Here is an 18746-nt window from a genome sequence, read left to right as displayed (position 1 = left end):
TTTCAACAATTACAATAACAGTTTAATAGACATTTTTACTCTGCTATTTGTTATTGATACAACATTTCAAAGTATCTAACTAGGAAGTTGTGCAGTAGCCTTAGGCTAATCTTAGTAAGTCTAGCCTCTCATAGGAAAAAATAAGGCTGTGGGTGCATATAGTAAGAAAATCTGAAAGAGAGGGAACTACCCACTTTACAGAGAAAACCACCTAGGGATTTGAGTACCAAGACATTATCCAATGGAAGACTCCTCCCCCTCCCAAGTCAAGCGGTCAGACATCACAGTAGAAAATCCAGAAAGGGAGTACAAGGATACCACTATTCAAAAGACTCACAACCTGGCTGTAGTGTTACCCGAGAAGTATCACAAAACAGTCAGGATATTAGAGTTTTCAGTGGCTCTATGAATTTCTCTTCTTGTTCCCTTCTGTGAGGAAGTATAAAACAGGTTATCAACATATTCTCTACACTATCCTTCTTGAAGTGTGTCAGTTGCAAGACTTAACTAAGGCCAGAATTTATCTAAACTAATTGTAATTGCATGTAGAGCTTAGACTCCATAGCCAAGACAAAGAGCACCACAAGTGTAAAACTGTTTTCTTTTTCTTAATATGGGTGCCTCCATCTTCTTGGAGAGCCATTGGAACTGAGAACAGGCACAGAAGTGGTACATATATTAGCAGCATAGAAGTTAAYCCACTTTTATGGACAACTTAAGTCATGGGGATTGATCGCTGCTGCCAGCATTCCTTATATGTTTTACTCTATTGCATTTTAAGCTTAACACAGAAGTAACCCAGGATTCCCTTTGCCACGCAATTGTGCTATACTAAAAGGCAGAAAAATGGCTGTTCTACAAATCAGTCTTCTCTCTGGACCTAATAATCTTTTCTCTGGCCAGTGCCAGAGTGCTGTGTTTCCAAGAACGTTAAAATAAATTGGAATAATTTGCATGGAATAGAGAAATATATTCTCCAACTTCTTCACTGATTATTTTAAGAAATATGACTCATTACTGACTTCTTGTTAAAAAACAAAAAACAACAACAAAAATAATAATAATAAACCACTTATGCACCTGCATAATTGTACCTGAGGAGGACATTTCAAATTGCAGAGCTCAAGAGCACAAAGATGATGCCTGGACCCCAAGCGTGACAGATCCATGCTCAATAGGCCGTATGTTCTGGATTCTATTCTGTCATCCCATGTGACGACATCCATTGTACAAAAAATGCAGGGGCAAGCGTGAGGTGCAAGATTTCATTCCAGCGAGAAGGTGTGGATGTAYTTACTGGCACTAGTCTTAATATTCTTCTGATTAAGATAAATTGTGGAAACTGCAGAGCTATAGCTGGAATTTATGCCTCAATTCTTACTTTATCATCTTGTAACACAACTAGGTACAACTTTTCAGAATACTTCCTGAGTTACTATTTCCTCTTCTGTATTGAATTATTCAAGTATCACTGGAGGTCATGAAGACATCAAATTCTTGACCTCAGAAAAAGCACCCACAACATAAATGTACAGAATTATTTTACTGCCTTAAACAAATACGAACACAAGATTCTCAAAGCAGATGAAGTTCTAATCTAGGAATCAAACTGTTGACATTCAAGGTTTACTCATACTTATGAAAAGCTCTGCACCATTAGTGGAGAAAAAGAAAAAAAAAGTTAGAAGGTGGTTTCCCCCTGCCCCCAGATACTCCAGGTTGGCTGCTTAGAAAAAGTTTCAGTAATGTAACATATACTGCAAAGAAAAACAATGGTGAAGATTTCAATTCCCCAGGTTTTACATACAGCTTAAAGTTCTTACCTGCTTAGAAATTAATGTAGAATCTCTCTCTTTTGAATGTACAGATATGTTGCAGTCATTTAGAAAAGTAAGTGCTTCATCCAATTCCTTTAATAGTCTTCCATACAGCCCACTTTTGTCAGTATATGGTCCACAGTCTACAACAATCTCACATGGCTGAGAAGTATATCTTAATTGAGGGCAAAGATCAAGTCAAATACAGCTTTTGAAAGTCAGTTATTTTTAGCTTGTTAACATTATACAGCAAATAGTAAGGGCAATAAGAAGTGGACTCAAGTGCATTTCCCCCCCATGAGTGAAACAAATGATGGTTCTCCAAAATGTGGTCTTTTGAGATGCCAAATAATATATGTAATATAAAGTTAGCAAATACGCATATTTGCACTTACACAAGTGACTCTTCTTAAATGACAAAGCTATGAGAGAAAAATTCTTAAAAGCAAATAGTTCCCCACACATTCACAAAAATGCATTTTAAAGAAAAGAACTGCTCTAGAACAAGAGCAATCATCTTTGTTTAAGATGAAGTTCACACAATGCAGTCCAGCTGGTGTGAGAAAACATGCAACATATTAATCACTCCATGTTAATTCTTCCTCTACAGCAGTCACATTATCACCACTTTTATTTATTTTAACAATATTCACAGCATTCCACATTCTGTAATAACATAGGGAAAAAAGCCCACTTGCTGTGGTATGTCAGTATTGTTTTTACTGCTTCCTCTCGTTCCCCAATGTCTTTCATTAGTCTCTAAACACAGGCTACTCATTAAAAAAAATATATATATATATATAATATATATATATATATATAAAAAAAATAAATATAAACTTTCAGGTATTACAGATATATCTTTTGTTGTATGCGCTGCAACATTTTTCTAAATTAGATAGTAAGATTATGGCATATACTGGAAATGGACCTGTTACTCTTCAAACATAAAACTGTCAGTCTTACAAGTTGTTCAAAAACGTGATGTGGAATGCGAAGTTTCCAGTTTTTTTAAAAACTATGCAAAAGCTCTGAAGATTCCAAGGCCAGGTGGCCTTCATACTTACAACCTTAAGGAAAGCTATGCTTCAATGCTGGTTACTCAAAAAGCAGTTTAACAGTTTACCTTCCCTCCCCATCCCYAGTAGAAGTAATGGCATCACATACACAGAAACTTTCATAGGACTCGAGAGGAAATATTTCTAGTGGTTTCTTTCTCTGATGTATCCAAAATGAAGGACACAGGTATCAATTTAGCAGCCGCAATTATACTAAAACATACCTGTCCAAGACCACCAAATCAGTTGCGGTTTCAGCATTGCTCTTTAAGATTTTCTCCAGTTTCTGAATCTTCTCCTCTAACTCAGCAGGATCACATTTCCCATTTAAAATGGAAGCTGTTAATCCCAGGATTCGAGGACATGATGGACAATCCTCACAGATCTGTGAAGTAAACCAGAATTAAATGCCTTAGTATAGTTACCTTCYGTCATTCTGCAAGTTTACCATCAAGCTAGTAGATTGCAAACTTAGACACTTAGTTGAAAGCTATTATTTCAATAGCAGGTTCTGGACAAGGAACCAAACTTGGATATTTTCTGTTCAACCCTACAAACATATTTAGAAAACAGTATTTTAAAAATAATAAAAAAAAATCATCGGTACATCCCATTCCCAACCTCTACTAGTTTCTCTCAAATATTTTTACCAATGAATTTTAAAAATTCCCTAAGTCCATAAGTTTGGCTTCTCTTTTCTGTTAATGTCAGATTTTTCTATAATCGCCACTGTACAACATGGTAAATACACTGTTTTTCTAACTCATAATGTCACTGAAGTGTTAATTCACTGCAGTAAATTCTCAGTCCCAGAATATGCTAATATATAGTTCCATGCATGATGTTCTCAGTAGCAAAGCTGGCTTAATCATTTCCCACTCATCCGCCCCTTTCCCCTCACTCATGCTCCTTAATCAATTGTCACAGCAGTCACACAGTGGAAACCTACCTTCATAATTTCACRATATGGGTGGTCCTGGATTGCAAGATGGCACTCATCAAACACCAAAAGATTAATGTTTGACAGGGATAAATATTCATTTCTCAAAACAGTCAAAGCAACATGACACGTCATAACCAGAACCTATATTAAAGGGAACAAGGAAAAGAAAATGCCAGTATAAAAAAAAAGCAGGCCATCTTTCATGACTATGTGAAGTAGGGAAGCTCTTCTGCAAGTCTTGTTAAACAGCACTAGCAGACACCAACTCCTTCTATTCATCTACCCACACCACCTTAGAACAAAAGGGAACAAAATAAGTACACCTTGCCTCCAGTCATATGCCTAGAAAAAAAGTGAATACAAACAGATGATATTGGACTCTAGCCAGACTACACAGAACAAATTTCATGGAATGCAAAACCAGTTAACGTCCCTCTCATCGTCTCATCATTGCGTCTCTGGCAAGAAAGATAATTCTTCATAAACTCATAARCCATCTGCAGCTGCAGCAGAAAAGCAGCGTATTATCACAGAAAAATTATTTAGGGAAAAGATCACTGCTTCCTGAGTCCACTTCTTGGTGATTATCACAAATCTATGTCCTATGTGCAAGTGTCTTTCTCCCCTATTCTAAAACTCAGTTAAAAAAAGTGAAATGTATGTGCATGCAGCAAAAAACAACATTGAGATTAATGACAACAATAAAGATTTTAGAAAGCACATCCTTTAACTCAAAATTATTGATCAAAAACAAACCTACATATTTTTAAAACTGCATCCACTCCTCTAACAGAGGATTGCAAAACTTTTTGCAAAAAGTTAGAATGACTATTTATTATTTTAAGATGGCATTTCAACTTCACAGTTAAATTTTAACAACACAGAAGCTTCTGGTAAGTCAGAAAGGTATATTATACAATACAGTTACACATAAATTAGTCTAGCTTGTCTTATTTCTCAGACTTTGGCGTTCCGAATCCATTATCGGGCAATTTCTCTGTAAATACAAACACCACAATTAGGCCCTAATCATGAATCCTAACATCTAGAGATGAAGTAACTGATAAGAGAAGTGACTGAATGAACTAATGGAATAATGAGAAAGTGTCATCGAAAATAAACTTAAAAAAAAGTTTGTTTTTGTTAAAACACCTTTAACCAAAGCATTTGAAGAAGCAGTTACTTTAGAGAATAAAATATTCTGCCCTACTACTGGATGATTCAGTGCTGCTATATCTTCATGCTATTGTCAGCAAGAGCTGGCCAGAATGGTATCTCAGAGTCCTCAGTTCAGGCTTTCTAGAATTTTTTTTTAATTAATTATATATTATTAATATTTTAGTTTAAAGATTTAAAAGATGAAAAGATCAGCATGTGATTATAGCAGATGAAATTGAGTTTCTTGATAAAAATTATGCACTACTTTATGCTAACACCGTACTACACTAAATATAATAGCCCTTTCACTTAACGGAATTCTTCAGACATTTATTTCACAGGCCTCTACACTGCACACAAACCCCACAAATTTCAGAGAACTAAAAGTCTACGCTTATATTAGTGCAAGATACTTAGGTAGACATTGGAAATAGATTACAACAGAAAGGGTCAAAAAAATCACCTAGGAAAAACTGTTCCCAAAGTTAACGATTTTCCATATAAGAGTACTATACAGAAATAGCTTTTCCAAAAAGGCAGAAATAAAAGGCATGTCAAAGAGATAATGCACTGCTTCCCCAGGGAGCATTCAACTTCATAATCTTTTGTTGAGTATTCAGTATGCTATTTATTACCCAATATTAAACATCATGTAATGGGATTTAAAGTACACTGTGCACACTCAAAATTTCTTCTGCAATCGTCATGAACCACAAGGCAGAGAGACTGCAAACACAGGATTAAAGGCCAGCTTTTTAACACAACCCGAGTACCCCCCCTTTAAATGTTTTGCCTCGAAAATTCATATGCAAATACCATGGTTATGCTGAAATTCTATTAGGAGAAATGTTTAGCTATAATTGTAAAGAAATCATCACTCTGATCAAGCTTAACTTAGTTTATACTCATTATTTATATTTATAGTTTATACTTAACACATTACCTGATGCTTAGAGAATTCCTGACTCCATTTCTCTTTTGTCCATGATTCAGTTATCTCTACACTTGAATACTCTCCCACTTTAAGATCTGAATGTGTCCTGACAGCTGACACTTGTTGAGCAACTTGATTTGCTAAAGTAAAAAAAAAAAAAAAGCAAAAAAAAGCCCTTAATCACAAAAGCAGCAAAAGGTCTTTACATTAATTTTGAAGATATATGTCGTATTACTTAGCACAGTGTTTCACAATATGACCTTTAGGTTATGCTAGTGTTAAATGAGGGGTATAAAGCAACTCCATATTTGTACAACTACAGTAAGGAAACAAATTGATGATTAAATTGCACTTCAAATTCAATGCCTTATTTTAAAAATCAGGAAACAGAAGGGGTGAGAGATAAACAGGTTGAATTAAATGGGGTATAAAGGCAAGAGATTAAAGTTATCACTTTCTATAATCAGCTTAGCATCCTTGTCATTTGTGTACTATACCCAGAATTTTCATCCAACATTACTTTCACACAGCTTCTAATAAAGAGCATTCCATTAAGATGAGTCAATATGTTTGGGAACTTGGTACATTTTTGCTCTTACCTGAGTTGACCAAGAACACGGTTCTTTTTCCATTTTTGTTGAAATCTCCCCTGATCTGATAGGACAGCTCTTTAGTGAGTAGTACTGCAATAAAAGTCTTCCCTGAGCCAGTGTTTAAACAGACTATTGTATTATGATCCAAAGCTGCTTCAAGCAGTTCAACCTAGGTTTAAGAATAACAATGTCATTACTTGCAGCAGTACAGTAAAATACCTGATAAAAAAAAAAAAACCACAGAAATGGTACATGAACTCTAGACAAGTCAGTAGTACCTGCAGAGATCTTTCTAGTGCCATAGAATGAACACTTTTCTTTCATAGTAATGTACTATCATAGTCATTTAAAATATTAATACACACTATATTGTCTAGCTTCTAAAACTAAATTTCCCTAGTATCGGAATTTGCTGCTATTTTAAATAACTTTCTAACTATGTCTTTTTAACAGATAATGTTGCTACATAAGCTGTCTGAACAAACAGTACCTTGAGATTTTAAATCTAATTGTATACATCATTTCAGCAAAATAAATAAGTGTATTAGCTCAAGGTGATCTGACCTTTTTGGCAGTACTAACCAAATGCCAGCTTTAAGGCACCTCTATAGGACAGAGAACTGAAATCTAGAACTTAGAAAACAGCTTTCCTTAATAAAACAAAAATCAGATGGGCCTGCCAGGGTTTCTGACATTACTAAGCTGCTTTGACCAACACATGAACTAAAAGAAAGATTTAGTCTGCATGAGATAAAGTCTGAGAGGGAAGGATAGATTATGATTGTATGCATACAATCTAGAGACACAGYGTAATGCTTACTACATTTGTCCCCAAGAATATTTTGCAGAGAGCAGTAACCTAAACTCTGTTCAGTTCAACAGAGCAGACTGAAAAGAGGGAATGGTGGATATTAATAAAGTTTAATGCAGCCAAGCTAAGGGAAGAAAAGACAAAATTAACTCCCAACAGGTGGAGCTGTGAGAGAGACTTGCCTAGACTGTGCGCAACCTGCACTTCTCTGGTTGTTCTGTTCTCTCCTCTCCCTATGTTAAGCGGACTGCTGTTGCTGCAAAATTGTGCATGACCTGGCCCAGCACTGCTGCCTACGCTGTGCTCACTAGCAAGGGGACAGAACTGTGACAGGAACTCCAGGGCCAAAATTGCTCCTTGGAAGCAGCTACCAGATAGCAGTTATGGGAGACAAGAGCAGCCATCCTGCCTCCTGCTTTAAGCCCATGAGCTAACTGAGCCTTCTCTTGTCCAATTTCATTCACAGTAGTCTTATGTTCAGTATGCACTAGAAAAGGGCAAAAATTTATACTATGTTAACATGCACACAGCTTCAATACAGATATCTTTGTGATTCACACTAATGCAAAGTGTGATGAAAAACTTGAACCAGTATAAAGCACTAGTTAGTCAACCACTGGATAAGATGCATTCAAAAATAAATACAGCTTTTCAAATATAAAGAAACTGTTTGAAGGCATGTACTCATAGAAATAAATACAAGTCATTGCTCCCTAGGCCCTCCCTCATAGATGATCTGTTTCTTTGAGAAAAAACATAATTTGGTTTGAAGCATGCTGTGTTCCCTGTTGGTCAGGGATAAGTCAGCACTGCTACACATCTAAACATTGAAGTAGGAAGACTATACTGGAAAGTACATAATAAAAATTACACCTAAGCATGAAAAACTATCTTCTGAAGACAGATTTCTATTAAGTTTATGTATTTAATTATTTTTTTAAAATTAGCATATTAGTGTTATCATTAGTACCTGATATTTTCTTGGCGTGTAAATGTTATCATGAATTGCTTCTTGTTGCCATGGTAGTCCAAAAAACGGACCCATCGGGGAGGAAGCAGGGGTCATGAGCTGCAGTCCTGCCATGCTGAGGGATTGCAAAGCAGGGCTCTTCATTCATTCATCCAGTGTTTCTTTCATTGCATTTTTGTTCCAGCACAGCTTACTATGAGAAGAAAAAGAAACAGTATTAGACACAGTTACAATACAATAAGCTTTCTTCTTGATGTATAAGAAAAGTACGTAACTTTACTTGATTTTGCTTCCTGCAAGTGCTAAATCTTGTCTTATTTTCTTTAGAATATGTACTTTTTTAACTTTGTAGGCACTTTTCCACATAAAACAAATGAGAGCATATCAAAGTGCCAAAGAAATTCAAAAGAAACTGCATTTTACAGGGTAAAGTTCATTCTCTGCCTTTGAATTTACTCATGTACACTTCAGAATAAAGTTCTATCTATATTCTGATAGAATCACATTTAAAAATATCTTGAACATTAAAAAAAAAMCCCAAACTGTTTTAGCTTTACTTTAGGAAGGAAAAAAATGATTTTAAAGAGCACAGGTATAAATAAGTCTCTCATTTTCCATTTTTATTTCCAAGCAAAAAGTCCCTAAGGCCTGTCAAAGCTTTACCCATATATATACACACACAAGCAACAAAGGAACGGGGACCTTATTCTAGTCTGAGGTAAAAGAAAAGGAACTACACAAAACCTTGATATTTTCAAATCGGAGTCCAATAATAGTTATCTGTTTAACGAACTGGCAGAAGTACTATCAGCATCACCAGAAATTATTTATAAGAACTAGTGGAGAATAGGTTGCTAGCCAGGTTAACTTCCAATTTCCAGAAAGATATTCTAACTGATGAACATTTTGTACATACCGGGAAACTAGAAGTTAAGGTGACCAGCAACTGATTCTCCATTACTAAGTTAATTGGGAAGATTCTCCCCCATGGGGTGATATCTTTCCCACTACCACCCTCCCCTGTTTTTGATCCAAGTAATCACAGCCAAGTCTTGGTCAGACATACAACTAACTCCCAACTGGGCAGCCCAGGGAACCTAAAGAGAAAGAAGCTAACTCACAATCCTGGTTTCTGATTTCCCTAAACCCAGTCATGCTTCCTACAAGCAGGTGCCTCCTCTCTCTTTTCCCAGACTTAGAATTTGACCAGATGCTCCTGTCTCTGCCAGTGGTATTAGAGATGAATTCTTACAACAAGATCTGATGCCACAAATCTCTTAGATACAAAATTTCTTTATACACAGCATCATCTTTCTGCTCTGCTCTTGATAACAGCTTAGGTAGAGTGGTGGGGTACAGATGGGAATAAAAAAGGACCGGAACAGTTAGACACAGTCACAAGGAATGTAGCTAGAACAACCACAGCCCTAGAAAATGTTACTTTTTTTGGGGGGGGGGGGRGGGGGGGAGCTAAAACCAAATAGCAGCAGTTTATTCCAGAGAAGAAAAGACAAGGTAGCTGAAACAATATTAACAGAACATATTAATACTTGCAAAAAAAACTGAGAATTTGAGCTCCAAGTCCAGTTTAGGTAAATGAATGAATGTTTTGGTAAATGAACAGGTTGGACTTGAATTACAGCCAGAAAGATTTAACTTATATAAGAGAAGGAAGAAAATAATAATGATAATAATAATAATAATAATAATAATAAAAAAACTATTCCCAACTTGAGGACAATTAGTAGGAAATGTTTTCCTGTGGATAAGGCTATGAAGTCTCCTTCACTAATCAATTCCCCCTTTTTCAGGAGATGGACTAGGTAAGATCTGAAGATACACTTCAGCAGTATTTTCTACAATACAAATATAGTACATCAAGCTGAGAATCCTTTCTAATACTCCCTCCCCCCCCCCAAAATCAGATAACACACCCTAGTCAAAGGAACATTTCTAAAAGCCAATTTTCTCAAAACTCCCAAATGCTCTACATATTCATTTTAACATCAATCTCAAAACAAAAGAAGAAATGCATTAACTTGCCCATGGTTTCAAAGTTAAACATTCATTAGGAATAAATAAGGAAAAGCTAAACAGTATTCTATATATTTTAGTATGCTATTCTATATAACAGAAAAGAAGTTGGTTAAGTTTTACAGTGGAATAGCAGGAAATAAAAACTGAAATTCTGAGGCAAATATGAAATAATACCTAGTAGAAAACATTAACTACTGAAGGTTATAAGAAATAACTGCTGCAGGAGATTACAAATAAATCAGCCCTGATTTAAAAGAAGAAAAAAAAAAGTATTAATTTCTTTTTGTACCAAGACATATTTTTCTTCTATTTACCATAAGGTTTGACTAGTATAACATTGTAGCAATTTGTTGCATAGTCATATTTCTAAATTAAATATTGTAACCGGGGCCATGACTGAACACTGATTTACATTATAACTTAACTAATATTAAACCATTACAGGAAGCTCTCACAAATGTGAGCAATTCTCCCTGGCTTTCCACCTCAAGTCCATCCTGTAAAACAGAAAGCAACACATTGAATTACATGATCCCTCCTTTTGCAGATTCATGCAGAAGTAATGTCACTTTACAGAAAGCAGTCAGAGACAAAGCTTTACCTCAGTTTTTTTCTTTAAAGGGATGGAGGAGTCCCAAAGGACCATAAGGTTAAGTAATCATGTTTCATTTCATTATAAAGAATTATTTGTATTTTGAAGAAAGACATTCAGTCACAAATACTACTTAGTGAAAGAAGGTAAACTTAACTTCATGGTCTTTTGGGTCAGCAAAGATCCCATCAAAAATACTATTTCTTTACTAAAGGAACTATGTTAATATCGCTGAAATCCAACAGAAAATTTGAATTTGAATTTCAGAGAAATTATCAGTTTTAGAAGAGAAGACTCCTGAAAGAAAATAGGTATTTCAAGGGGGGATGGGGAGAGGGGAGGACAAAAGAAATGAATGTCCGAATATTCGAGGCACGTGGGTACATTTTCACAGGATGTACTAAAGAATGCTCTTGATTGTTTTTTCCCCCCATCTGATTTTTTCAGTTGCTTTTGAACGAATTTCCAAACTCCTCCAAATCTTACAAGTGCTTCTCATTTACTTTAGTCCTGTAAMCTAAGTCACTGTTTGAGCCCGAGTCTTTTAAAGAATTTAAACAGACAAAATGGATCAGTGTGATATTGCTTTACATAGCTACAAATGCAAAATAGCGTAGGTAGAGTCACCATAYGGTGGCTCAGGTAAAAAGAAAGAAGTCCACCTCCCTAAACCGTCAATGCTACTTTCTGCTGTGCTGAAGTTTCCTAGTCCTGGCCTTTATTTGTATTGGAGGTATGTAAGATCTGACATGACCAATATCAACGTTATTACAGAAGTAAGCCAGAATAATGAAGTAATTACATCATTTTAAGTCCCTATTTCAATAGCAAGGAAAAATACCAAGTTCTTTCAATAAAAGAAAAGTAGTACAGGACCATCTAGAAACAAAAAGAAAAAACCCAKCTACTTGAAAAACAGATTTTAAATTCAAAACATTTGAGATGTAAGTACTTGTGTTCAGAGTCTGTGGACAGAAATCAACTGAATCCTGAAACTAGCTAAAAGGGAAGCAGAAAAAGGCCGAAAAGTAGTCTTGCTAAGTCACTGTGAGCAACAAAGATACCTGCTAAGATGTTCCATCTTTATCCGCTGCGTTATTTTGGAAACTGAGAGAAGGATCTGCTCATGTCAAATTTGGAGTGAGAAAGGTTTTGTTTTTTTTTAATTTATCAAACACAGGAAACAAAATTCTTGGGTAAACTATTAGACTAGCCCACTGAAGCTGAACAAAGCAGCACAGCAGCACCTTATCCTACTAAAATACTGGAAGTTTAATTTTATGCCCACAAACCTTGAGAGTTTAAGAGCAAAGGGCATAATTTGATGCTCTTACTTTAACACACACATTTAGGTGGACAGTGAACTGCAAACTTAGCTTGAAACTAACCCCTTGTTTTACCATTTAAAGAAATATTTCAGAAGGACACAACGGTGGGAATGAACAGTCAGCAACATTCAATAGCAGCTTCTTCCAGTTTACAGTAATTCTGAAACTGGTGTAGATTTTTCCAACATAGGACAATACCAGAGTTGAAGCTGTCCCTCACTGCACAAAATAAGGAATACATTAAGGAATGCATTAAGGAATACAAGCCAAACCAAACAGGGCACTCACCTGGAAAAGAACATCTGGATCTAGGCCTGCTACATTTTAAAAGCATTTAGAGGATGATGCTCTAAAGTAAATGGAGAAGGAACTAGAGCCCAGAAGAGGCATCTTTCAGGTTTTTAAGCACAGTTTGTGTGCATAATGTGTTACAGTCATATCAAGTTAATAAAAAACTAACTACCTCCAATTAACAACACCACAAATTTAATACTGTCATGTACTATAAAAGTCACTAACATTGATCTATAAGTTTCTACCTGACATTATTCCAGTGATGCAAAAATTATTCCTGATGCTGTAGTTTTATCTTTGTCCAAGAATTTTTAGTTTATCCTCTATAAACAACTTCAGTGTCAGAGACAAAGTGAACTTTAGATGTGGGGAGAAAAAAGAAAAAAAGAAAAAAAGAAAAAAGAAAAAGTGTTTTGTAAATATTACTCCTGTAACTTTAGTTCTCTTAGCGAACAAAAAAAAAGGGGGGGGGGGCACCAAACTGATTTTTGTTTAGAACAGAAACAAGCAAAGAAGTTTCATTTCCATGGAAATAAGTAATTTTTTCCCTTTCCTTTAGTAGACAATATCTAGGATACTTTAGAAATTAAGCATTGAGATTTTTGCTCCCAACTCAAAATTCACAGTTTGTAACAGATGGCATTTTTTAAACCAGAAGGTCCAGAATATGGAAATCCTGTCAAAGACTGGTACCCAAGAGGATCAATCAGAAATCTTTTGTATCGTTTATCTTTAACATCTACAACACAGCTACATGAAACACTCCTTAGCCGTTATCCATTAAAGCCATTCACCAGATGTATTGCCTACCACTAGTTTTAGTATTTGGTCTTACAATATTCAATAAATTCAAAAATTCAGATCTGTTTCCTTTCAAGAAGTGCAAACAGAATGCATAAACACTTATAATGCTCAAATGTAAGAACTCCTCCAAGAACCAGTGTCTGTGGGGCATTCTTCACAAYAATATGGTGCAATTATCAATCTTCATTGTGAATGCTCATCTTGAGCTAAAAGAATTCTATTTGTTGCAAATTTATTATACAGAAACAGTCTAACAGCACAATCAGAACACTGGTCTCTAGCAGCACACCAAAGGTGTCAAAGGTTACTTTTTGTTGTTTGTAAAAGTTTTACTAAAGAACTTATTAAAACGAAGATTACATCGAGGTTCTCTGTTTGAATGATCTGCTTCTGAAAGACTTCTGTGAGCATGGTACAGTAAACGACCGAAATTTCTGGTATGTTCCTCCTAAGCTTCTGAAAATTAGAGAGAAGTAGGGTTCAACATGACACAGACTCAGAAAACGAGCAACTCCTTAAGTCTTTCACCCAGCCTTTAATCACTAGTACACAGAGACCTGGATTTGAGAAGAAAGCCTAATAAACACTTTCTATTGTAACTAATCTAGCTCTATCAGACAGACAGAACTGGTGAAAGACAGCTCACACCAACAAAATTATGCTGCTAATGTTTTACCGTTCTCTAAAGCAAAACACCTATAACACTATACATTAGCATAACAAAGCATGCAGTAGTGCATTTGCCTAGAGTACAGAAATAAAATGAGAAAACAAATGTATTAGTCTTCTAACACATCTATATACTGGCCCCAGTACCTAAGGCAAAGTAAGCTTAGAAAGGGAAAGTTTCTACTTTAGCAAACAGCACCATACAACCAGATTCTGAAACAAACTGCATTTCGTTTTTTAAAAGCTTGTGTATAAGGGTCTATACAACAAGTCTAAGTACGTAGCTGATTAATCAGGGGTGCATAACTCGTGCTATGCAGATTCCTCCTCTTATTACCCCCTCTATTAACACGGAGAACAAAGACAAAACGTGATGTGTATGGCATCAGAGATTCAAGGTGACAGCCACTTGAGGTGCAGTGAAACTTAAACACRTGCCTCACTATGACATAAAAATACACACAAATTTTCCTTCTACACAGTTTCAACAGGATATGCTCTTCTCCTGTTTTTTGGATGCATAACTCAAATTGAATGGCACTATTAAAAGTAATACCTTAACTAACAACCCTCCTCACCCCAACCTCTTAGTTACAATCATATATTCTCCCATATTTGTGCTATTTACTTGTCTATACCTCCTTCTATCTGGAACATACCAGTTCACTTCTAATTCTAAACCTTCACATCTCCTCTCTTTCCATATTTTTCTCCTATAAACAAATTTCTTTTCTGACATGATTTAACCAACACAACCACCTTTGAATCAAAAATACAAGAAGTGTTTAAACACAAGACAGCCTTTCAATTTAAATTAAAAAAATACATGTCTAATCGTATCCAGTTTCCTAAGAAATACCAAGGCAAGCATTTCATGACTAACAACCTTTATTACTTTTATCATTTCTGCAATTGCTTTATCTAATAATCTACCAATAAAAAAAGCAGCTATTTTCACTATCCTTCCAACTAAATTGGGGTAGGTGTCTCAAACCTCACACATACAAGTTATTTTACCTTAGGCTCCCAAATGTAAGCCTAAAAATGCTTTAAATATAAAATAGGAGACTAGAGTAAACTTTTTTTTTTTGGTATCATTTTATTTCTGCCATACTACAAAGAATAGACTTACCGTTTTAATTTCTGCAACTTCTGTATTTATGCTTCCCGAACTGCATTTTGACATCATGATATCAGCTTGTAGATTAATCACATAATTTGCAAGCTTTGGCTCTTAAAAATAAAAAACAGAAACAAAAAACCCCACACATCAACACCACCAATATGAACAATAAAAATGATCTGGTAAAAGAGAACTACAGCATGAGGGTTATTTGTGGAAATTCAATTGCTTACAAACATTTCAGCTGTCTCAAAGTGCAGCTTTGGTCTCCCTTTGGAAAGTGAACTTTTCAGGTCTATCCTGAATGAGAATTATTTTAGTTCAGTAGTAGAAATAAAAATTAAAAGAGTGATTTAAAGAGCAGACATTTGGTAGTTTAAATATGCAAGGAAAAGATACTTCCCTAAAACCTGAACAATAGTTCTATTGTCTATATAGATTTACTATGTTCTGTATAACTGCAATGTTTTTCCATGCACACAAGTATTTTTGTTTCACTTAAGATTTAAACAAATGCTAAAAAATTGAATTCGTCTCTTTATTGTGGCTTCAAATTTAAAATATTTTAGAGTCAACTCATGAAAAAGCAATAAACATTTCTTAAGTACATTAATAGATATATATCTTAAAAGTAAAAATATTGTGCAGTTAATAAGATGGTGATTTGCATAAAAATACACATTTAGCTACACTAGTAAAATTAGGAAAGACAGTCATTCATGACACTCACAGGATTTCATACAAACATATTAGCAACTCTACAAATCTTGAAACATAAAAAAAAGCATCTAAGCAGATCTATAATATCTTCTCAAAAGTCTAAGGAACAAAATTTATACAATATACTCACCTAAGTATGAGCTTTCCCAGACCTAAAGAGATTTTGAGGTCAACTTTTTTTTTAAATCAGTACTGAAAAGTTAAACGCAAAATGAATCTTGATGAATATTTCTACTCCAATCAGTTCCATACAGTTAACAAGAAGGACACTCCCAAGATTACTTCAGTATGTTCATTTTTACCTCAAATGCTGATGCTGAGCTTTTCCAGAGTTTCCAATCCTGTAATTTTGTTTCACCCTAGGTAACCTAAAAGGCAATATAAGAAGAGAGCATTTTAACATGAACAGCCATAAAAACCAATTGTGCCATGTGGTAGTCTGCTTTCTTGCATTTTAATATTTAGCTCTGTAGCAACAGCACATGGTCCTTCAAAATCTAATTATCATATGTCCTTTTTTGGCTAGGGATACAGACAGTGAATGTCTGAAAGATCAGCCTTAAGTGCTCAGAAGATATTTGCATATTTTCTATTTTATCTGTTAAAGTAATTGCTAGCTGAGTCCCGTTAGCTTTACTCTTTTCTTCTCCTGTGCTCCCCCCATGCACATTTCACCTAAAACAGTGATGAAATCTTAAGTTTCTTTAAGACTCAACACATCTGAAAAGCTTAAAGAATGTGTTTTGAGGCAGCAAAGTAAACAATTATTGTTTCATTTTTACAAGAAAACGTAGGGAGTGCAGCATACAAAAATCCAATGAGTACTGTGTTCATGTATCAAACAGAACTAGACAAATTTCATCATCAGGACTGTTTTTTAAATCCGTGTTTGTATCGTATACACATCCTTTTATCCAGAATACTTTTTCTGTGCAATATGCAGCAAATCACTAGTTACATACAGGTAGTAGCATTTAAATTTAATGTAACACATTCCTGTTATGCCTAGGTTATTCATTTATTCACCATCTTTAAAACAGGAGCCAGAAAACATATTCTCTTGAACCAGAATATAGCCTAACAACAGAAAATTGCCATATCTGCTGCAAAAATACAGAAATATACCTCACTCTACAAGTATAAAAGGGACAATCTAAAAAGAGCATTTAGTTACCCTACCACATAACAAACATGAACAGAGGGAAAAAAAAGCCTCAGTTTCTTGTCAGTAAAGCTAATGACATGCATTGCTTAATATATCAAATTTACTTTATTCCATAATTGCAGATGGCAAACAAAAAGCAACCAAATCAGTAAGTAAGATTTGGGAGAACCAAAACAGTATGCAATTCTCCACCAACCCCAATTTCCTTTGGCATGTCAAAGCTGTAAAACAGAAAAATCTCAGCTTTAATTGATTGGCAGACATGAATTACAGTAGACCGTTTTAATGCCGAAACTAACATATAACCAGACAGGCCACATTCCAGAGATGCAGTCAAGTTCTAGTACAAAACAGCAAGCTTATATCACATTAGCATCTAAATGGTGTTGGTGCACCCACTCAGACAAAAGCTTGTTGCAGTAGACAGCCAATCCTTCCTGCGCGCAGGCCAAAGGCATGTGCAGCTTGCCAATGATCCTTGCCAAACAATGGCCACAGTTAAGGCTTACCACGGCAAACAACATAACCAACCTCTCCAGCATTTAACARCTTTAAAATTGGACTGGAATCTGACAAGATTTTTTACCACATTAAAAAAATAAAATAAAACCCCCATTTTACTGTACAGCAATTGAGGACTTTTTTTTTTTTTTTAAAGAAGGTAAATAGGGAGAGGGGAAACAAGCTGACCCCCCCCCACGACACTTACGTTGCTAATGATAGAAAACATTTCTAGAAGTCTAATTTAACAATACTAATTGAAACCTTTAAAAATAATTAGTATTAACAGCTCAATATTATATCAGACATTTTACCTAAAGAGAGAATATAAGAGTTTGAAAATAATTTTGTGGTCAAGTCATTTGGAGTGTCTAACTGGACACATTGCAAACACATCATATACTCAAAGTAAAAAGCAGTAACACAAACACACACAAAAAAAGTCGGATCCTATAAAGATGTCAAAAGAAGCATCCAAGAAACAACACATTCAAGGACCACTAGTCATTTCTGCAAGTCTCAGCCAAAATCATCAGGTGTCTTGGCTATTTGAAACTTACACATTTACAAATACAAAAAACAAGCAGCCAACTATATCAAGCAAGCTAGAATAGAGTTTTGATTTTTATTTTCTTAATAGYGTAGTTTAAGTTAGTATTTAAAAATAATCATGTTTATGCGATATCTAACTGTCACAATTAACTAAAAAAAGATTGTCAGGAAAAAGGATAACTAAATTTTTAGAAATAAAAGACCTACTGACATACCACAAGCAACAGGACACTGAAACAAATTATCTGTGCTGTTGGTTGTTCTACGTCCTCTATGGTGTGAAGTTAAACCATTTTTCCCTCCATCCCAATAGCCATGTTAATATTTAATTAACCCATTATTCATGAATTGTTAACAGCTTGCAAAAGGAACTTCCTRTCTTTCAAGGAGATCTATGCAATTAGTCTCTTAAGCTCAAAAACAGCGCTATGATGAAGTGACTTATCTTCATGCAAATACAAAAGAATCCCAGCATGAATCAAAGTCCTCTATGACGAGAAGATGCAAGGTAAAACTACCATCATGATTTGGAGAAATGGTCCTTCTTGGCCAGCATCCTGTCTCTAGTAACAGCTGGTAACTGATGTCAAGAAGARGGGGTGGGGAGGGGGGCAGGGCGAGAAGGGGGGAAAAAGTGTTATAAGACAGAAGTCATCCTTCTCTTTAATGTATTATGC

The 18746-nt window shown here is 35.3% G+C and overlaps 1 protein-coding gene across 11 annotated transcripts in view; it reads right to left on the bottom strand.

The window, feature by feature from the left end:
* Positions 1-18746, bottom strand: part of DICER1 (dicer 1, ribonuclease III) — a 73033-nt gene that overhangs the window by 38612 nt on the left and 15675 nt on the right. For 7 of the 11 annotated variants that reach the window (XM_026079463.1, XM_026079464.1, XM_026079461.1 and 4 more), the window contains 8 exons: positions 16154-16219; positions 15141-15241; positions 8285-8477; positions 6510-6672; positions 5920-6050; positions 3825-3959; positions 3100-3260; positions 1824-1992 (listed from right to left, as the gene is read on the bottom strand). In XM_026079463.1, the coding sequence (XP_025935248.1) occupies positions 1824-1992; positions 3100-3260; positions 3825-3959; positions 5920-6050; positions 6510-6672; positions 8285-8428 (903 nt within the window). In that variant the 5' untranslated portion in view covers positions 8429-8477; positions 15141-15241; positions 16154-16219. Of the gene's footprint in view, positions 1-1823; positions 1993-3099; positions 3261-3824; positions 3960-5919; positions 6051-6509; positions 6673-8284; positions 8478-13699; positions 13796-15140; positions 15242-15981; positions 16044-16153; positions 16220-18587; positions 18622-18746 lie in introns of those variants that run through there. The other 4 variants (XM_026079468.1, XM_026079470.1, XM_026079469.1 and 1 more) reach the window with 4 other exon arrangements.

This window comes from Apteryx rowi, unplaced genomic scaffold (assembly GCF_003343035.1).
Source record: "Apteryx rowi isolate R43461 unplaced genomic scaffold, aptRow1 scaffold_5, whole genome shotgun sequence".
In the NCBI taxonomy this organism is placed as follows: domain Eukaryota; kingdom Metazoa; phylum Chordata; class Aves; order Apterygiformes; family Apterygidae; genus Apteryx; species Apteryx rowi.
This window is presented reverse-complemented; position numbering and strand designations above follow the sequence as displayed.